General features: G+C 42.3%; 1 protein-coding gene across 5 annotated transcripts in view; it reads left to right on the top strand.

Moving 5' to 3' along the window:
* PTPRC (protein tyrosine phosphatase receptor type C) overlaps positions 1–18594 on the top strand; it is a 97222-nt gene that overhangs the window by 42598 nt on the left and 36030 nt on the right. Inside the window, exons 3-11 of one of the 5 annotated variants that reach the window (XM_066379874.1) lie at positions 1227–1253; positions 4636–4812; positions 5536–5652; positions 8169–8306; positions 9072–9143; positions 10399–10425; positions 12980–13195; positions 14316–14441; positions 15897–16034. In XM_066379874.1, the coding sequence (XP_066235971.1) occupies positions 1227–1253; positions 4636–4812; positions 5536–5652; positions 8169–8306; positions 9072–9143; positions 10399–10425; positions 12980–13195; positions 14316–14441; positions 15897–16034 (1038 nt within the window). The remainder of the gene's footprint in view (positions 1–1226; positions 1254–4635; positions 4813–5535; positions 5653–8168; positions 8307–9071; positions 9144–10398; positions 10426–12979; positions 13196–14315; positions 14442–15896; positions 16035–18594) is intronic. The other 4 variants (XM_066379876.1, XM_066379875.1, XM_066379877.1 and 1 more) reach the window with 4 other exon arrangements.

Genomic DNA, 18594 nt, shown 5'->3' with positions numbered 1-18594 from the left:
CAGACACTTGCTTCTTAGGGTTGCTGTGATGCTTAGGAGAGAATGTACTAGCAAAGGGCATAGTATAGTATCTGTCACCCGGGAAACACTCAGTAAATATGGGCAATTCATAATAACACACCGTTCTTACAATAGTCTTCAAAAAAAGATAAACCTCTACGAAACTGTCTTTGTGGTGGTAATCGATAATCGTGCTCTCCTTTTCAAAACTTGGATTAAAATAACTCTGTGTCAGGTGTCTCCTTTTAAAGAGGCACAGCGTTGGAACCAGTCAGAATGACCTTGACATCTCTGAGGAGTCTATGGTGCCTGTAGGCTAATGAAGAATTGGAGGCATTTCTAGTGTATTCTCCCCCGAACATGCACAAGGCTGATGTGGGAAAGGAAATAGCTTTCTTGTGGTTCCAGCATTCTTTTTCTCATTTCCATAATAAATAAGTGATAGATTTTAATTCCTTTTTTATTTTTATTTTAAATAACATGCTCTGTACCTAGTATGGGTGGTACATCAGAGCCACAGAGCACAGCGGTCTGTGGGATGACTGATGGGGACAGAACAGGTGACATGACCTTCCTCTTTTCTCTGCCGCCAGATCTACCACCCAGTTTCCCCTCTGTGTCTGTGGAGACAATGGTGTTTGTCATTCAAGAAAAATTCTACCTCCTTATCATGGCCGGTTGCCTAAATTACTCTACGGCACTTTTTAAGGTTTTTTTTTTTTTGTTGTTGTTCTAAATCTCACCCTGAACTGAGTTTATTTGGAACAGAGACTTGCTCTATCCTGATCACATTGCATCCTTGCAAGATGACGTTCTACCTAGCATACAGTCGGTGCTCAATAAATAATCATCACTTGAAAAAGAGGTGATGCGCTTGGGAAAAAACTTTCCATAAGGTTTTGCAGGCTGGAAATTAGTCCCACTAGCTCTCTTTCATTCTGTGATTTTTCTGATTGTATCTGAGAATTCGATACTTTTGGCATAGCTTTGACATACTTGGTCTGTGTTAACCTAACATTAAGAGAAGGCGTATAGTTTTATTGGGGCAAAAGGTACTGAAGATTGCCACTTTGTGATGTTAACTAGCAACGATGATATGTGTGTGTGTGTGTGTGTGTGTGTGTGTGTGTGTGTGTGTGTAATATGTATACATCTAACTTATATTTACCTCTGTATGTATAAAATATGACGCTTTCTAAGAGATGTTTGTTTTCCTTTTTTTGCAGGAAATAACGCAAGTACTATCACTCCTGGTAAGAATTAATGTTTGCATTTTACTTGTAAGAATTAGTATTTGCATTTTACTTTTTTTTTGTTGCAGAGTTTATATATTTAATATTGATGGAATTTTCTCTTATTATCTAATAAAATCATTTTGTAAGGACAGACTTTCATGAGTAGAACATTCCCTTGTTCTTAATATTTCTGCTTGTAAAAAAAATTTGATAAGTACCTGAACATATTATTATTTGTATATGTATTATTGTGCATGAAGTATAGCTTTTCTTAAACTTGACAGTAAGTCACATGACAAAATTCCAATCTCTTTAAATTTTAACACTATAAATAAATCAACTCAAGTTAGATCACAAAACTTTATAGTTAAAAATAGGTTAAGGAATTATTTGAGAAATTAGAGAAAACTTTAAGCATAATTATCTATAAAACATATATATCCCTTCAAGAGAAAACTTTGAGACTATTAAGATATTTTGTTATAATTTTTTTCCAAATTCTACTGTCACACCTGAATTTAGTTTTAACAAGGGCCCTAATCTGTGATAAATTAAATTTAAACAGTGTAAGTGCTGAAAATAAATGTACACATACTACATTGCAAAGTAAAAGAGGAACATTATGTTGCATTTGGTTAAAAATAAATTACATCACTTAAATGTTTACTGTTATTGAAAACGTATTATTGACTCCCTGATTAATCATGTGGTTGGTGGTACAAATTAAAGAAGGTGAGTGTAAAGCCATAAGGCTTATTAAATTCTGAGTTAAATTAAAGTTAATTATTAAATTCTGATTTAATCATTAGAATGCACGCTTCTACTGAGGCACATTCAAAATGTTCTGAGAAGTGGATTGTTAAAGAAATTGTTGTGATTAAATAAATATCCATTGCAAACTATGGAAACAAAGGGCTATGCAAAGAGTAACAAAGCACTCCATATTCTTTCTTTTCTTTTTTTTAAATGTAGTATTAGAATTTTAGAGTTTTGCAATATGGCAGAGAAGTTTTATAACTGTATGAAAGCCACTAATACATACCACATTGTAATCGGCTTGTGCCACTTACGTGCAACTTGGCATCTGTGCCTTTTCCAGGACAGTAAGTTCATTTCAACCGTGTAACGGGTTGTTCCTGCAGGAGGGTGTGGGAATGGGGTGGTGTGGGAGCGAATGTTTAAAATGGTAGATGACTTGTCATCTTGTTGAGAGAGTTCCCACAGTCTCTGCACTGACTCTGTTATCATGAGCTTCGAATGATGAGACGGGGTCAATGCAAAATCATGACCCAAAATTCAAATGAAAACTGTCTCTCCCTGACACTAGAGGGGTCTCCAAAGTGAGGAGGACAGGGACCATGCTGACTTGGCAATGGAAGCGTGTCTTCTCACCCCCAATGAAAGTCTTATTTATGGAAGTAGGGAGTTGGCATGGAGCTGAAGACAGGTGCAAGGGCATTAGGGCATCCAGGTTTGCTCCATCCAGCCTGGCCCGGGTTTGCTCGGCTAGAGGTCATCTTCACGAATGCTGCTTGTCCAAATACTACGGCCCTACTGTATTGGGAGTGATTTTCCTTCTAGTCTCTGTCACCCAGATCTGACAGAAGAGGGGAGCCAAGGAACAAAGGGAGAATGTTGCAACATTTTCTCAAAGCGAAAGTGAGCATTGGAACTCTGCCCACAGCAAAGTTAGTTTCACCTAAAACAACAAACTCATCATTGGCCAAGTCTGTAATGAGGAAACTGAATCATGGTTAAGCCATAGAATTTTAAGGTCCTTTCCTCCCTCCTTTCTAATCTGACCCCTCTCTCCCTTTCTTTCTTCACCTTCCTCTCTTTCTTTCATTCAGATAGAGCTGGTGAGAGAATGCGGAAGTTAGACTTAAGGTCTTACCTTGAAGACAGCTAGTAGGGACATGCCTATTTCTTGGATATTTTGGCATTAATGATGGGCAAATGTTTGTTAGCACATATATTTGTTCGTGCGCTATCAGGTTGTGAAATTTTAGGGACTGAAAACTTTTCTTGGGGAAAATTACACGATATCACTTTGGATTTCTGGAAGCACTAGATAGCTCTGTAGTACTGTACGTGCTCTGGGAGCAATTAGTTCAATGAGTCCAGAGCGTTTTTATCGGGATGTAGTAAAAAGTGGTTTCCCTTTATCTCCAATGGGAATAAATGAGGCGAGGACATCTCTGTGTCGTTTGTTTCCACGGCCTTCCTCCCTGGCTCAGGAATCTCTCTATTTCAGTTCCCCGTTCTTGCCTTCTCTTGACTTCTATTCTTTTTCCTTCTCCCATCCTCTCTCTTGTCCCGTAGCCATGCTGCTTTCCAGCACCCGAACTTGTTGAGCTGAACTGACTAAAATACTCGAAAGATGTAGCTCTGTTTTTGTTCATTAAATTCTGAACGGCATCAGCTTGGCATTCATGGAAGTAAATGCATGTCACACGCAGAACATTTAGAAACCATTTGTCTCTGTAATCCCAATAGCCACAGATCACAATGTTTTTCCAAAAAGAAAAAAAAGAAACAATTTTGGTGCATTTCCCCATTATTTCCTGTATGCAGAGATGCACGTCCTAAGCAAGCACCGCACACAAAAACAAGGACATTCTGACACGGGGTGGGCGAAGCTGCCCTTCAGGGGCTCGTACCCTCTTTTCGGCTATGCATGCTTTTCACACCACACCACCTTGTCACAGCCATCTTGTTTCTGAAGACCCAAAACTGCGGGAAATGCTATTTCAGGACCTCAGGGGGCTTCCTTTGTTATCATGCGACTGAACACATTTTTTGTAGACGTGGGTTGTTGGTAGATCTGAGGGTGAATTTGGTTTTCTAGTCTTCCATCCAGTCTTTGCTTTGTTGAAATTTGATTTATTTAAAAAACAGATAATAATGTATGTAGAGCATTAGCCTTTTTCCCCCTTCAGAGAACCATCTTCCTCCCAACACTCCTCCTCTGATTCCATCTCTATTCTTTTCTCCCTGGGTCAGTCTTTTGTAGTTTCTTTGAACAGGCTCACCCTTCTGAACCCAACTGCACTGGACAGTTGGTTGCCTGAGAAGAGCTCAGGAAACAGGGGCTCCAGCTCCATTCCCCGGTTTTATCTGTAGCCACTGCTCTGTGGCTGGTCTCTATGTCGCATATATAGAGTCTATACTCTATCTGAGTCTCGATATCGTATCGACACCCCTGTATGCCTCTGCTGGTAAACCTGCTTGTGGGTGCATTCACAGCTATTCACACACTCACACATTGCATCTGGAGAGAGTGTGTGTGTGCAGACATGCGTGCCTATGCAGTGTATACACAGCAGGATGACTGGGATATGTTTTGGGATGTGGTTCTCATGTTCATTTTCTCCTCCTCTGTCTCTCATGAATATCACAGGACTGAACGCAACGGGGAAGCCCAGCACCCAGCCTCCACCTACCCACTCACCCGCAAGCACCTCTGAGCCAGGGACTGGCTCCAGGGGAGAGACCACGCCATCTCTTAGTGACGGGGACCCTTCCACAGAAACACCCCAGAGTTTTGGGCATAACGCTAGTAGGCCTGATGCGACAGGTTGGCACAGATGCTACCAAAAGTGGGATGAGGGAGATGCCCCCCCCTCTTTAAATTCTTAACTTATCAGAATAGTGTTTCTTTACATCATGTGTTCAGTTCCTATGCATGTGTTTCTATTAAAGTGCATTCAATGTAGACATCTAGGTGTTTATGAAATGTTAGAGGATCAAAGTAACGATTGCACATTGTTAGGGAGAGGGAGGGTGGGAGGGAAACTCCCGTGAGTAAAATCGGGGTGGGAGGTGGAGGGGGCTGTCTCTGGTTTCCTGGTTTCTGGTCACCTAGGTTTTTTGTAGCCCCGGACAAGTCACAACAACCTGTCTCAGGTTTCTGTCAATCTTGACCTCCTGGACTATTACCCCAAAGCAGAATCTTCTTAGTTTGATGCCAGATTCTCGATATCATAAAATTATTGGAGATAATTTATTTTAAAAAAATATATATATTTTGAGGATTAATAATCCTCAAAACACCTATATTGAGGATTAATAATCCAGCTTGGGTATTCGTATCTCTTTCCTCTCCCCTGCTCCATGCGCAGGGATATTGCAATATTTTTTAAAAAATAAATTAATTAAATACAGGCAGATGCACATTTGAGTAGAGTAGGTCATTCCAGAGTTTGGTAAATGATAATAGTAACCGATACCCTCCTAGCATTTAACTTTTCCATCTGCAGTGGGTACGTACTGATGATCTGATGTCGCTTTCTTACCTTAGGTCTTACAGGCACGCCGAGACCTCCCTCTACCATGCACGCAGCGACAGACTCACAGACACCCCAGCAGGCTCCCCTTACCACACTCACCCCGGCTCTGGGCGGCAATGAGACAACAGGTTTGCCTGTCCTTTAGACTTGTGTGAACGTGCAGAGGTGTGAAAACTGCCTATGTTTCAGGACAGTCTGAGGGCATTCTACATCTGTTCCAATGGCTGCATCTGCCACGACCTGCTTTTGCTTTCATAGTTAGCATGGGAGAACTCAGCGGGCAGGTCCTTGTAGCAGAGGCGCTGTGATAAGGAGGAGAGTGATGAGATTCAGATTAACCTGCTCAGGAGGAAGCAGCTGTTCTAGGTACTCGTGTGTTTCTTAATATTGGGAGCAGGTGTCTGGACACTGATGACATTCAGCTAGTGTTCAGACACTTGCTGATAGGAATACAGAGTAACCTATGTGAACCTTTGCTTACAAACCTCCTTCCAATAAACCAAACAGGCAAGTGTAGGTGACTTTTGTTGTCACTGAGAGACTGGAAACACCATTAGGTTACTTTTTAAAAGAACGCTTTGAGGCATCAGGATGCTTTGAGCTTAACATCGCTAGATTTAAAAAAGGAAAGTGAAACAGTCCCTGCCCCCGTGGTCTTCCCAAAATTGGTATCTGAATCACTTCTTGGCACCCCCCTGGCTTTTATTCTGAAATGCAGGCACTATTGTCAGATTACAAACCCTCACAGCCCCAGAGAGCAATGAGCGACCCCAGCGCCCAGTAGTTTGATGGTGTGAATGAGGAGCTTGGTGCTCAGGTGACCTGGCGCTAAGTCGGAATCGCACATGGAAAAGTCAAACATAGCACATAGAATCACTGCCATTTCAAAGTAGTAAACCGTTCCCTTGGCATAAAAAAAATAAAATAAAAAATCATTCCAGGCAACCTAAAAACTTTAAACAGCTGGGAAAAGAGCTGTTCTCACCTCTCTGCCTCATTCCTGCTGCCATGGGAACCACAGTTAAAATGATTCAGAGCTTTCAGCCAAGCTACAGATTCAGACGCTTGTGGCTGGAAGGAGCCGGAAAATAAGCAGAGAGGACTGGCCCGCTGGGGCCGGTTGTCACAGACTCGTCGGCTCTGCCCCTGATTAAGGGATTCTCACAGTGGCTAATCCCATGCATTAAAAACCTATTAGAATGAATTAACCTAATTAAATTGTAAATGCCACTCCTCAGCCTCCATGCAGATTCCTTACACAAGGGACACTCGTTTTCAAACTAAGCAGGGAAGGAAGGGGGAAGGGGGAGAGTGGACAGGGTCTCTCTTGAAAAGAGAAAAGCAGAAAAGGCTGGAAACAAACCCACAGAGGGTCGATGCCGTGTCTAAATTCTTTTCTGAAAGGCTATGAAACCTTCCTCCTCTCTTTGCTCTCTTGGTGTCCTAGGGTGAGGACCTGGTGTTGACATTATCCATTCTTCAATTGTTTGGTTAAATGTGGGGCTACAGCAACTTTAGAAGACCACGCTGAGACCCCAGACTCAGAATTTTGCAGGGTGCATTTTCTGTCCTAATGGGAGGCCCATGTGAACTTGAGGAAGTGACGGGAAGAAGCCCGAGCACTGGCACCAAAGCCAGTTTCAGAGTGTGCCCATGGGCGTGTCCCTGTGTGAAAACACAGCTGCACATAGCAGTGAGCTGATGACCGTGACATCACATGACGGGGACCGTGACAGAGATACCCAAGCAAGCTCAAACAGGGGCTGGCTTGCCATCCTTTTGCTTTGGTTATGACATCCACCCCATGGGCCTCCATTGGCTGCCTGCGATGAACTTCTGGGGCTGATGCCCGGGGGACCACGTGACAGGCACTGGGTGCTTTGAAGCTTGACAATACAAAGCCCTAACTGAACACCCCATGTGCGGCCTCTTCGGCTGCTGCGCTTTGTTCTGTACGGATGAGCTCAACTGTGATGAGGAAATGAGGGTGATGATGGCTGTCGGACGGGGACACCTTTTGGTTCGAAGCCAGTTAGCTATTTCCTGGTTGTTGGGGGGGGGCGCTGACAGAATGAAAGTAGAATTTTAACTGTCAGCTGGAAAGGGAAACGCCCCAAGCTCAGCAGCTGCATGGGCAGGAGCCCTCTCAGCTCTATTTTAAGAAAACTAGAACAGAGCACCTGCACCAGTGACCCCTCCCCAGAGAGGTGCCCCCCATGCAGGGCTCCCAGCATGTGGCGTGGAACATTTCCCCCCTGTGACAACACAGCTCTTGACTCTCAAAACACCACTCTCACTTTTGGGGTTTCAGCACCAGCAAGCCAGCCTCCCATGTCCTCGCTTTGGTGCATTTTTGATGTGGCAGGCTGGCCACACTGCCTCCTGAGGTCCCAAAGACATTTACAACTTGGGCTCAGATGGAGCAAAGCATCCTAGACCCTGAGCCACCATCCCTTAACACGCATCTCTCCCATGGCCTGGATGTTTCCCGTAGTTTTGCAAAATGCACGCGTTGCAGTGTCACTGATGTGGCTGATTGACTGTTGCTTGGCTTAGCCTCAGTAACTTTCATTATGTTGGCTGTCTGGACACTGCCCTGGTGTGGCAGGACCAAGGGACAGTATGATGGTCTTTCTAATTGCAGGTGCTTCCGCAGAGACAGAGCCATCCAGAGCCCTTCCTGCAGCCAGCGCTGTCCCGTCAGCAGCCGCCCCCCGCCCTACACACAGCAGCCCGGCTGCCTCACCCGCACGCACCTCCTACAACACCACCAGCGCCTCAGGTTGGCCCGCAGCAGTCTGGAGTCTGGGTCACTTATACACCATGACAAGGACCCTAGGACACAGCTCTGTTTTCTCACTCTAAATACTGTTGGCAGGCTTCTCACCTTACACTCGTTTGCATAGGCATACCGCATTAGGCAAAGGACACTTGCCAGGGAGAATTTTTTCCAGGCATATTTTATTCTCCTCTTTGGCATAAAATTTCATGGCATGGAACAAAGAGAAGAGCCTTCCATATCATGTTGCCCAGGGACCCAATCCGGCCTCTCACCTTTGTCACTGATGCCAGCATGAGTGGCTGGTACTTTCTGTGTATCAGTTTTCCCTTCTGTCCAATGGGTATAACAGTCGTTTTTATAGGATGGCAGTAAGGAGGGGAAAATGTAAAAAGCCTGGGATGAAATGGAAAGTATGAGGGTGATTGGCATGTCTTGCTAGCAATGAAAACAAGGAAAGTTATAATGAAGAGGGAGGGAGTTGGTTGAAGATCGCATGTCAAGAGGGAATCCCACCAAGACACGGATGCTGGCTTCGCTGTCAACCAACACAATGTTTAGTTCCAACAATGGGGACTATGGGTTATCGGAAAGGGTTAAGCATAGGTAAGGCTGCGATTCATGATCTCCTTCTGAAAACAAATGATTATCAGTTCACAGAGGGACCCCTCTAGTTCGGCTAGGAGCTTCTCTTTGCTCAAGCGTCCCCCACTTCTTCCTCCGATGTGGCCTCTCGCATTAACTTTTGTTCTGTCCATTTCCTTGCAGATACGAGCAAGCCCACTGCACCAACCACTCAGACCAATACAACAATCAGCACATCTGTTTCCACAGACATAGGTGACAACCACACCCCCAGTCATGCAGCCAAAGCACCAACACGTGCCTGGGACGTAATCACAGGAGGAGGGTCTTTACTTTTGAGAAGTTCAATTGATGGTTCCTAGCCCTGAGGGTGGGAATGACAACCTTGTGACAACTGATGAAACCAGGAAATACTGTATAGAGTGTATATAGAATGTATATGATGTTAATACCCGATCATGCCCCATAATACCATCCCAGAGGAGTTGTGTCCTTTATGAAATCCTGTGCAGAAATTATCTCAAATTGAATCTCTCAGTGTGGGGTTAGGGATTGGTGTAAAAATTAAAAAAGAGCAATTCTATCAATGGACTGTGCATTCCAGGGGGTGAGTAGCAGAGGTGTGAGCTACAGTATGGGCCATGGGCAGAGACCCTCCGGGGTATAACATGCCCAGCCATTGGGGTGTCTGCCAGTCAGTGGTCTCCAGGACCGAGCCTGTGAGGCCACCGACCTCCCACAAATTCTTCAGCCTGAAGGCCAGAGTAGCAGAGACCTCTCAGTTTTCATGAAGCGTGCAGCCGCCCAGTTTTGCCGAATCCTATGCTCATCCAAGATAGGTCTCAATTTGTTGAGAGAGCGATTGATTGCGAAGAGCATACAAAAGCCCAACTAGAAGATGAAGAGGCCCTTGCCTATTTTCTGATGTTCCCCCCGCCAACAAACCTGTCAACTGAACTCTCTGCAGGGGTCCCCAAACTTTTTACACAGGGGGCCAGTTCACTGTCCCTCAGACCGTTGGAGGGCCGCCACATACAGTGCTCCTCTCACTGACCACCAATGAAAGAGGTGCCCCTTCCGGAAGTGCGGTGGGGGCCGGATAAATGGCCTCAGGGGGCCGCATGCAACCCCCGGGCCGGGCCATAGTTTGGGGATGCCTGCTCTAGAGGTTCTAATAATGTAAATGTATTTTGAGATAAATCTAGGGACAGAGACCTTGAAGATTTTTTGGCTGCCTGTCGCCACAGCATAATCAGATGTGTGCCCCAAAAGTTCTTATTATTCTTGTTATCATGATTGTGTTGATTGGGTGAACTCACAAAAATGTTTTATAGAACTAGTTCACTCTCTTAGAACGTCTGAAGTGTGCTGAGCTCAAACTTTGTCCTAAAGGCACTGCAGACCCTGTGTGATCTGTTAAACCTAATTTGTAGATTCTACATACCATCCCTGCCTCCAAATGACTATAGTAGAGATATTGTCTAACATGATTTTTTCCCCTCTATTACAGCTGCTACTGAACCTAAGCCAACATGTGGTAAGTGTGCCTACCGAGAGTTAGCCTATGTCATTTTAGAAGAGCATTTTAATGATTTCTATCTTTGTGCCTGCCTTCCAAGACCACCCTCCACCCACCCCCCAGCCGGCTCAGTTCACTGGCTTTAATTTCTCAACAATGATTATCTCCAGCTCTCAAGAGCCAGTCTTTTTTCGGGGGCAGGAGACTTCGATGTTATCGTAGTCAGACCCCGTTTTGAGTACCGGGATTCACAATCACGAGCTAAACAATTCAGGTGAAGCCACATAGCTTCGGTTTGGGTATTTGTAAAATGAAGAGACAGTGAGTTTAGGGTGGAATTGAGTGTTCTGATAAATACAGAATGTGAATAATCCTGAAAGGCTTTATCACAGAGAAAAAAACACATCTGTGTCTCTGAGTCTCTGTCTCTGTGGTGTGCCTTAAAGCAGATTCCTTAGAGTACTTTGTATCCATCTTTTTTCCCCTCCTATGTTTCCTCTGTTCCCAGTGGTAACAAAGTCCTTCTTCATGGCCAGGGCTTAACCCTCTGCTTCCCAAATCTCCTGGCTTTAGTCTCCACCTTCTGTGGCTCTCTGTACATTCGTGGTTTGCTTCATGAGCACACTCTCTGATGCATGGGGTCCTCTGCAACCTTTGCCTCCTTCCATCACTCCCTTAAGGAATTTGGAAGAAAACCCTTACAGGTGTTAAAGCAAAGCATGTGTCTTCCTGCTTCTGCCTTATCTTCCCCTCCTCGGCGTGGAGGTCTCGTCTCTGTCTCCACCTCCTAGTCCTATTCTAAATGCATCTGGTCCTTCATGGCTGGCAGCTTTGTATCCCCACAGAGGCATGAGATCATAGGGTCCTTAAAAATTTTTTCTTTCCCATCTGACTTATTTCACTTGGGATGATATCCTCAAGGTCTGTCGGTGTTGCCACAAATGGCAGTATTATTTTACCTCTTCTGATGGCTGAGGTGAATTCCATTGTGTCTATGTACCACATCTTCTTTATCCAATCCTCTATCGAAGGGCACCTCAGTTGTTTCCCTGTCTTGGCCAACATGAATAATGTGCACATGAACATGTACACCGGGTGCATGTATCCTTGCAAATAAATGTTTTCAAATTTTTTGCAGGTAAAGACCCAGAAGAGGAATTGCTGGGTCTTATGGCAACTCTAGTCTTAATTTTTCCGTAGTATTATCCCTAGTGATAGTACCAATTTACATTCCCACTGGCAGTGAATGAGGGTATCACAGAATTGTACATTTGAAACTATAAAATTTTATTAACTGATGTCACCCCAACAAATTTAATATGGATAAATAGATAGGCAAACAAAATGTAAACTGAGTCATCTTCTCTGGAAAGCCCCTCTATCTCTCCCACCTGAATAGATTTCTCTCTTTATTTATTCCAGTGTACTCTGTGCATAACCTTATTTTAGGTCTTTCCACATATTGTGTGATTCACGTCTGTGTCTGTCTGCATGTTAGACAACAGCTTGTTACAACCTGATCATTCGTATTCCTTGTGGTTGGGACAGTGTCTTAAACATAATAAGGTCTGAATTCTTTTTTTGTTGCATTATTAAATGAGTGAATAAATTAATACTGTATTTCCCCATGTAAGAGACACACCTTTTTCAAAAAATTTGGGGTCTAAAAACTCAGTGCATCTTATACAGTGGTTGTGCTATTTCAAAAGCCATAAATGGAACTGAGGACAAGGCAATATATGAAGCCAGTTATTCATCATGAGACATAGATGAGGACAAGCTAATGGATAGGAGTTTTGACAGTGATAAGACATTGTATAAATTTCATGATGAATAAAACTTGAGTTCAATAACTTTATGTAACACATTTTTATTCACATTTCGGGCCCCCAAATTAAGGTCTGTCTTACACATGGGGAAATATGGTATTTGTTGAAAGGATATGGTTTCCAGCCCACAGAATTTAAGTAAAGGCGAGGATGGGAGGTGACCCTAACAAAGTTGTTCAGGAGGGCTTATTCTCAATACTTTTATGTGAAGTCAGGGAAGGACAAGGCCCCAGAGAGGGGGGAGATCTCTAAATAATTACTATGTCCACATATTTGGAGAAGGAGAAAATTGAGAACGGTGTTTTAGAATGCGAAGTGAGAAGCGGGAGGAAGCTTGTCCGGCACGGCCTCCATTTGGTCACCAATTCAAGAAGACATTCTTGAGTTGCCCCCACCGGTGACAGTTCAGGCCCAGGCGATGGCCTGGCTATGTGGCGGTGATCACAATGCTCTGGCCTCAGCTCTCGTGGTGGTTCATGCGGTCCAGAAAGGAGGACAGGTGTTAATCCTGTGACCATCCAAATATGAACTGAGGAGCCGGGGCTCCTGGGTGAAGCAGTCACGGGAGGGTGTGAGAGACCCCCCACGGAGGCACCAGGCATGTACCTTTGGTGCCCATGTTCCTGGGGGTCTCTGGGGAGCGGGTTGAGGTTTTTGAAACTGTATACTAAGGGGTTTGCATTTGACGTAGGTCTAGCTGTTCTGGAAAATAAAACAACCCTCCCTATTTTACTTTCTTTCAGAAGAGAAATTTAAAAACATCACTGTGACTTACCATTATGACAATGGAACTGCATCATTTACTGCAAAACTAAATGTTGATGATGAAGTGACATGTAACAAGAAATGTGTCAACAAAACGCTCTCTGGCCTAAAAGAATGTCAAAATGTCAGTGTCGATGTATCTCATGCCTCCTGTAGACCTCCATTTAAACCCTTAACATTGTTTGTACCACCAGGTAAATATAAATTGATACTAGCTGTCTATTAACAAAAACAGTATTTTTCATGCGTGGTGGCTTCCAGGGCCCACGGGAGTCATCCAGCGACAGCACAGGACCGGGTGACAATCTCCCTGCTCGGCTAACCCCGTGAAGATCATACATGCCTATCAGCCATCCGCGTCCATCCCTCACCCCTCCTGGCCCTTCTGGGACAGCGGGGTTCATGTAGACATGCTCTAACCGACCCCACTGAGTGATTATCTGCAGGAGTTCTTTTCCTTCCTGGACTTCACTCCAGTCATTAGACACAGATGTGTGCTTCATATCCCTTTGAACACAGGAGAGTCTGGGATCCGGGCTGGGAAATCACCAAGTCAAGGGTTCGATGTTCATGGAAACAACTCCTTTCACATGAAATAGGAGAGTTACTAGTCAGGGCAGGGCCATCAAGTGGGTTCTGCTGGCTCAGCCACTGCCGAGAGAAGGGACTGAGGTCTCACGCCGGCAGCCCTCAAGCAGGGTCTTGAGAAGTTTGGAGAAAGCGTTCAGAGGCTGTGTAAACTGGTGGGATCTCTCACATCACTGAGTAACTCAAGGTGATTGATCAGTTGATGAAAATTTAAGTAGGTTAAGTCGGATGTTTTTCTGTGAAAAAAGTTATTTAAGTTATTCATTTTCTCTAGCTATTACTGAAATAGATTATTAATCCAAAACAGAAAAGAATGTTTTTTTTTTTTAAAAAATAGGCACTCGCCAAGAGGAAGACCCCCCCCCCCGCCCTGTACTCTGTGTAACAGTTGTTCAGTGATGAAATCAACAGGCCAATGAAAAAACTGAAGACAGAAATAAAACAGAATGGATCTAGTGTTTTAAAATGTGTTTAAAAAATGCAGTTTTATCTAGATGTTCGCTTGGGTTTTGTTTTTTAAAGGAGCATAAATTCTAAATAAAATGCCACCAAAATGTGTGATGTCAGAAAAAGAATAAACAACAGAACCCTGAATTTAGGCTTTTTCAAAAGTAATCTTCATGCTTGCAGAGTTTCTATCATAAATATAGTTCCAGTGACCCTACCTGGGCATTGGACACTCACTATGGAATATTAATTACCTATTTCTCTATCTTCTTTTGACAGGTCCTGCCAATTTCCATTTACAGGATTGTGTGAAGGATGAGGAAGCAAACACTTCTATTTGTTTAAGTTGGGAGGGAAATACACCACTCTCTTGTGCTCGAACAATTGAGTACAATCATCAGTGTGGTAAGAATAGAGCCTTGATCAGAGAATTCTTTTTGTAGTGAGAGGTTGTTTCCTTCCTTCTTTCTCTCTCTCTTCCTCTTTTTCCTTCTTCTTCCTCCTGTTCCTCCTCCTCCTTTCTCTTATATGTTTGGAGTCAAATCATTGTCTGCTCGATACCACTAAAATTTACAACATAGACAAATACTCCCCTGAAAAATTACTTTTAAAATAGTAAAAGCCTACTGTGCATTCACAAGCACTTCCTTGGCTACTACTAAATACAAGGCATTGTTAAAGAGATGAGCAGAGACGAGTGTTACCCATAAAACCATGGTGCGCATACTCTGAGAAGAAAAGGAACAATAAACGTAAAATCATATGCATCAGGAGCTCACCTGGTCAGCCCTCCACCAGCAGAATTCACAAGCAATATGAAGAGCACCCAGAGGAAAGAAATATGTGGGGAAAGAACAGTCCGTGCTCCTAGGAACATGAGTTTGGGTTCATGTGAGTGGGAGGGCACTAATTGAGGTAACATTTCTTTTTAGTGATTAATGATGGAGTACCTTTTATTATTATTATTATTATTCTGCTTTATTCATCTGAATTGATTGAGTAGGAATCTCGCTCCCTTTGCATAAAGCCATCCACAATCTCATATTTGGGAAGACAGACAGACAGACACAAATCCACAAAGGATGAGCCCGCCAATGGTTGTCATCGCCCTTTTTCAGGGGAGACCCCTGACCATGATACAAGTGGTTCGAGGGAAGCAAGCCCAGACTTGCTAAGAGGGGCTGATGATGACACAATGACCTACTAAACAGTCTGTTAGGTGATGTCTGACTCAGGTGTCGTCTCCATTCTGAACAGAGAATGGTGAGCTAATCTCATTGCGTAAATTAGAGACACTCTCATGAGCTACTTACTGCCTAATAATTTCTTTGAAATTGAGTGTGGCAGCCTGACCAGGCGATGGTGCAGAGGATAGAGCATCAGACTGGGATGAGGAGGACCCAGGTTCGAAACCCTTAGGTTGCCAGCTTGAGCGTGGGCTCATCTGGTTTGAGCAAGGCTCACCAGCTTGAGCCCAAGGTTGCTGGCTTAAGCAAGGGGTTACTCGGTCTGCTGTAGTGCCTCAGTCAAGGCACATATGAGAAAGCAATCAGTGAACAACTGAAGTGCTGCAACAAAGAATTGATGCTTCTCATTTATCTCCCTTCCTGTCTGTCTATCCCTATCTATCACTCTCTCTGACTCTCTCTCTGTCTCTGCCAAAAAAAAAAAAAAAAAAAAAATTGAGTGTGACAAATGGATGGGTATAGTAGTTTTTAAGAATCTTTTATGTGTTATTTTGACTATTTGCATAGGTTTTTCAATCTGATAGGTACTGATTATAAATATGAAATCTAAAAAGAAAGTTAAATGTGATATATTGTATTACTATAGTCCTGTGTTATGTGTTATTTCTTTCAGGTAGCAATAGTTCAACTGTTAAGCAATTTAAACTAGAAGACTGTACACCCAAAACTACTTATAACTGTACTTCAAAAGTATTCTATGATGACTATGAAGTTACTAGTGAAACTAGACATTTTGAAACAGATTTTGGAAGTGAGTATGGTCCTTATATTTATATGTAATTTTTATTTTCTCCTTTTACATGCCCTTTTATATTCTTATGGTTCTTTGGGCATCACAGGAATTGAGGTCATAGATTTGGAGAAAGGGTTTCAGAAAATGTACTTGTAGCTTGTATCAACATTTTAAAGTAGAATTTAGAAATAAATGACCAAGGAGCCAAACCTCAGTCAAGTTGTTGTTTGTCTATTTGTTGTGCTGTGTTGTATTCTGCAAACTGTTGGCTGTTGTGAGCTTGTGATGGAAACAAATGGTGAGGCTAGTGAAACACTTGTTCACTCGTGCCCACTTCCTTCCCCCTTTCCCAAAGCATCCCCCCTTTTTGGGGTGCACCCCCCTGCCCCTCTCAGATCCTGCCTCTGATGGACATAAAGTGGGCAATGCGCTAATAAAACACAGTGGCAAATCCAAGAATAGATAGCAAAGTAATAATCATGATGACTACAATGCCAGCAGTATTAGTAACAACAAGAGTGTAATAACTAATACCAGTTGGGAAATTCCAGAAAATGATAGCTTTTGAGAGACGGATGGGAGAACGAAATAAAAAGTGATAAAATTCCACTCTGAGTGGAAGTAGAGAGATTTCAATTAAATTTAGAATCTGCTAAAAAATGTATGTCTATCTGTATATGACAATTTATGATTAACTGCTAAAAAAAAAAAAAGACAGAAATAGATAGCATTGCCAGTGAGCAGTAGAAGAAAGTTATGGAATGGAAAAAATTCTACATGTTACAGGAGAAAAAGATGTTGGAAAACAGGAGGAAGTGAAAGAAACAGAGAAAGAAAGGGGAGGAGGCCAAGAAGGTAGGAGAGAGAATATTAACTAGAAAACAGTAGAAAAGATAGCAGGAACGGGTCATATTATGTAAAAAAATCACTATAAATATAAATATAAATGCGTTAAATTTATCTTTTGAAATAGGTGCTCAGATTTGAGTAAAGTAAGGGCGTATTTGGGGGAAATTTTGTAGCCTTGTAGAAGATCAAGTCATAGTTTAGAGAAAATTTTATCACTTTGCTAGAACAGTTAAAAAATACACTTATGCTTTGATAGATTTGCCTATTCTGGACACTTAGTATAAACAGAATCATAGAATATGTTGTCTTTTGTGACTGCCTGTTTTCACTTGGCATAATGTTTCCCAGGTGCATCCACGTTGTGACATGTATCAATAATTCAGTTTTATTTTTATTGCCTAATAATATGCTATTGTGTAGATGTACATTATTTTGTTTGTCCCTTCATTGGTTTGACATGTAAATTGTCTCCACTTTTTGGCTATTATAAGGAACGCTGCTGTGACATTTGTGTGTTAATTTTTCGGGTAGACATACTTTCGTTTCTCTTCTGTTTATACCTAGGATTGGAATTTTGGGGTCATATGGCAACTTTACATTTTGCATTTAGAAGACCTGCCCATCTGTTTTCCAAAGTGGGTATCCCTTCACATTCCCACCCACAGTGTATGGGGGTTCCAATTTCTCCACCAAAAGTCATTCTTCTGTCTTTCTTATTTCAGGCATCCCAGTAGGGTGTGAAATGGTATCTCACTATAATTTGGATTCATGACTAATGATTTTGAACATAGCTACATTTATAGACCATTTGTATATCTTTTATCAACTCAAATCTTTTGCCCATTTTTAATTTTTTTATTGAGTTGTAAGAGTTCTTATAGACGATCAAGTAAACTATGTCCCCACAATAACTAGAAAAAAAATGACTATTTTTGTCTGTTAAGTACTAAAATTATTATAATCTTTATAAATCAATGTAACAAAATAGGAATCCCAGAATAAAATTTTTCATTTTATATAAAAGTGCAAAGGTAATTAATTCAGTGAAGGGGAAAGCATAGTTTTTCAACCAATGATTCAGGCACCCCTATTAAAAAAAATGAACCTCAACCCTGACCTCTCAGCAAACACAAAAATTAACTCAAAATGGATTGCAGACCTAAACACTAAAGCTATGACTATGAGATGTCTGCATGAAGACATTAGAGAAAAATCTTTGCTACTTTAGTGTAGTGAAAAATTTCTCAGACAAGGCATAGAAAGTCAGAATTTTAAAAATAGCTATTAATTGGACTTTATCAAAATCAAACATTCTTGCTTTTCAAATAAAGCCATTAAGGGAATAAAAAAATCAAGCTATACACACTGTGAAAATATATCCACAATTAAGTTTTTCAACAAAGGAAGTGTTTTCAAAATACAGAGACCTCTTTCAACTACAAAATGAGACATCAAGTAACTCAATTAAAAATGGGCAAACATTTTGAACATATGCTTCACCAAATAAAAAGAAAAAGATATCTATGAATGGCCAATTAGCATGTAAAAAGAAGCTCAATGTCATTAGCATCTGGGAGATGCCAATTAAAACAACAATGATGATAACATCACACACTCACTAGCATAGCTAATGTTGAAAAGACTGGCAACACTCTTGGTGGGAATGTCAAGCTGTGACCCAGAAAAGTCACTCTAGGTATTGACCAACAAGGGAAGAACATGCCCACAT

This window comes from Saccopteryx leptura, chromosome 1, assembly GCF_036850995.1.
Source record: "Saccopteryx leptura isolate mSacLep1 chromosome 1, mSacLep1_pri_phased_curated, whole genome shotgun sequence".
Lineage (NCBI taxonomy): Eukaryota > Metazoa > Chordata > Mammalia > Chiroptera > Emballonuridae > Saccopteryx > Saccopteryx leptura.
The sequence above is the reverse complement of the archived record's forward strand: the minus strand, read 5'-3'. Positions and strand labels throughout refer to the sequence as shown.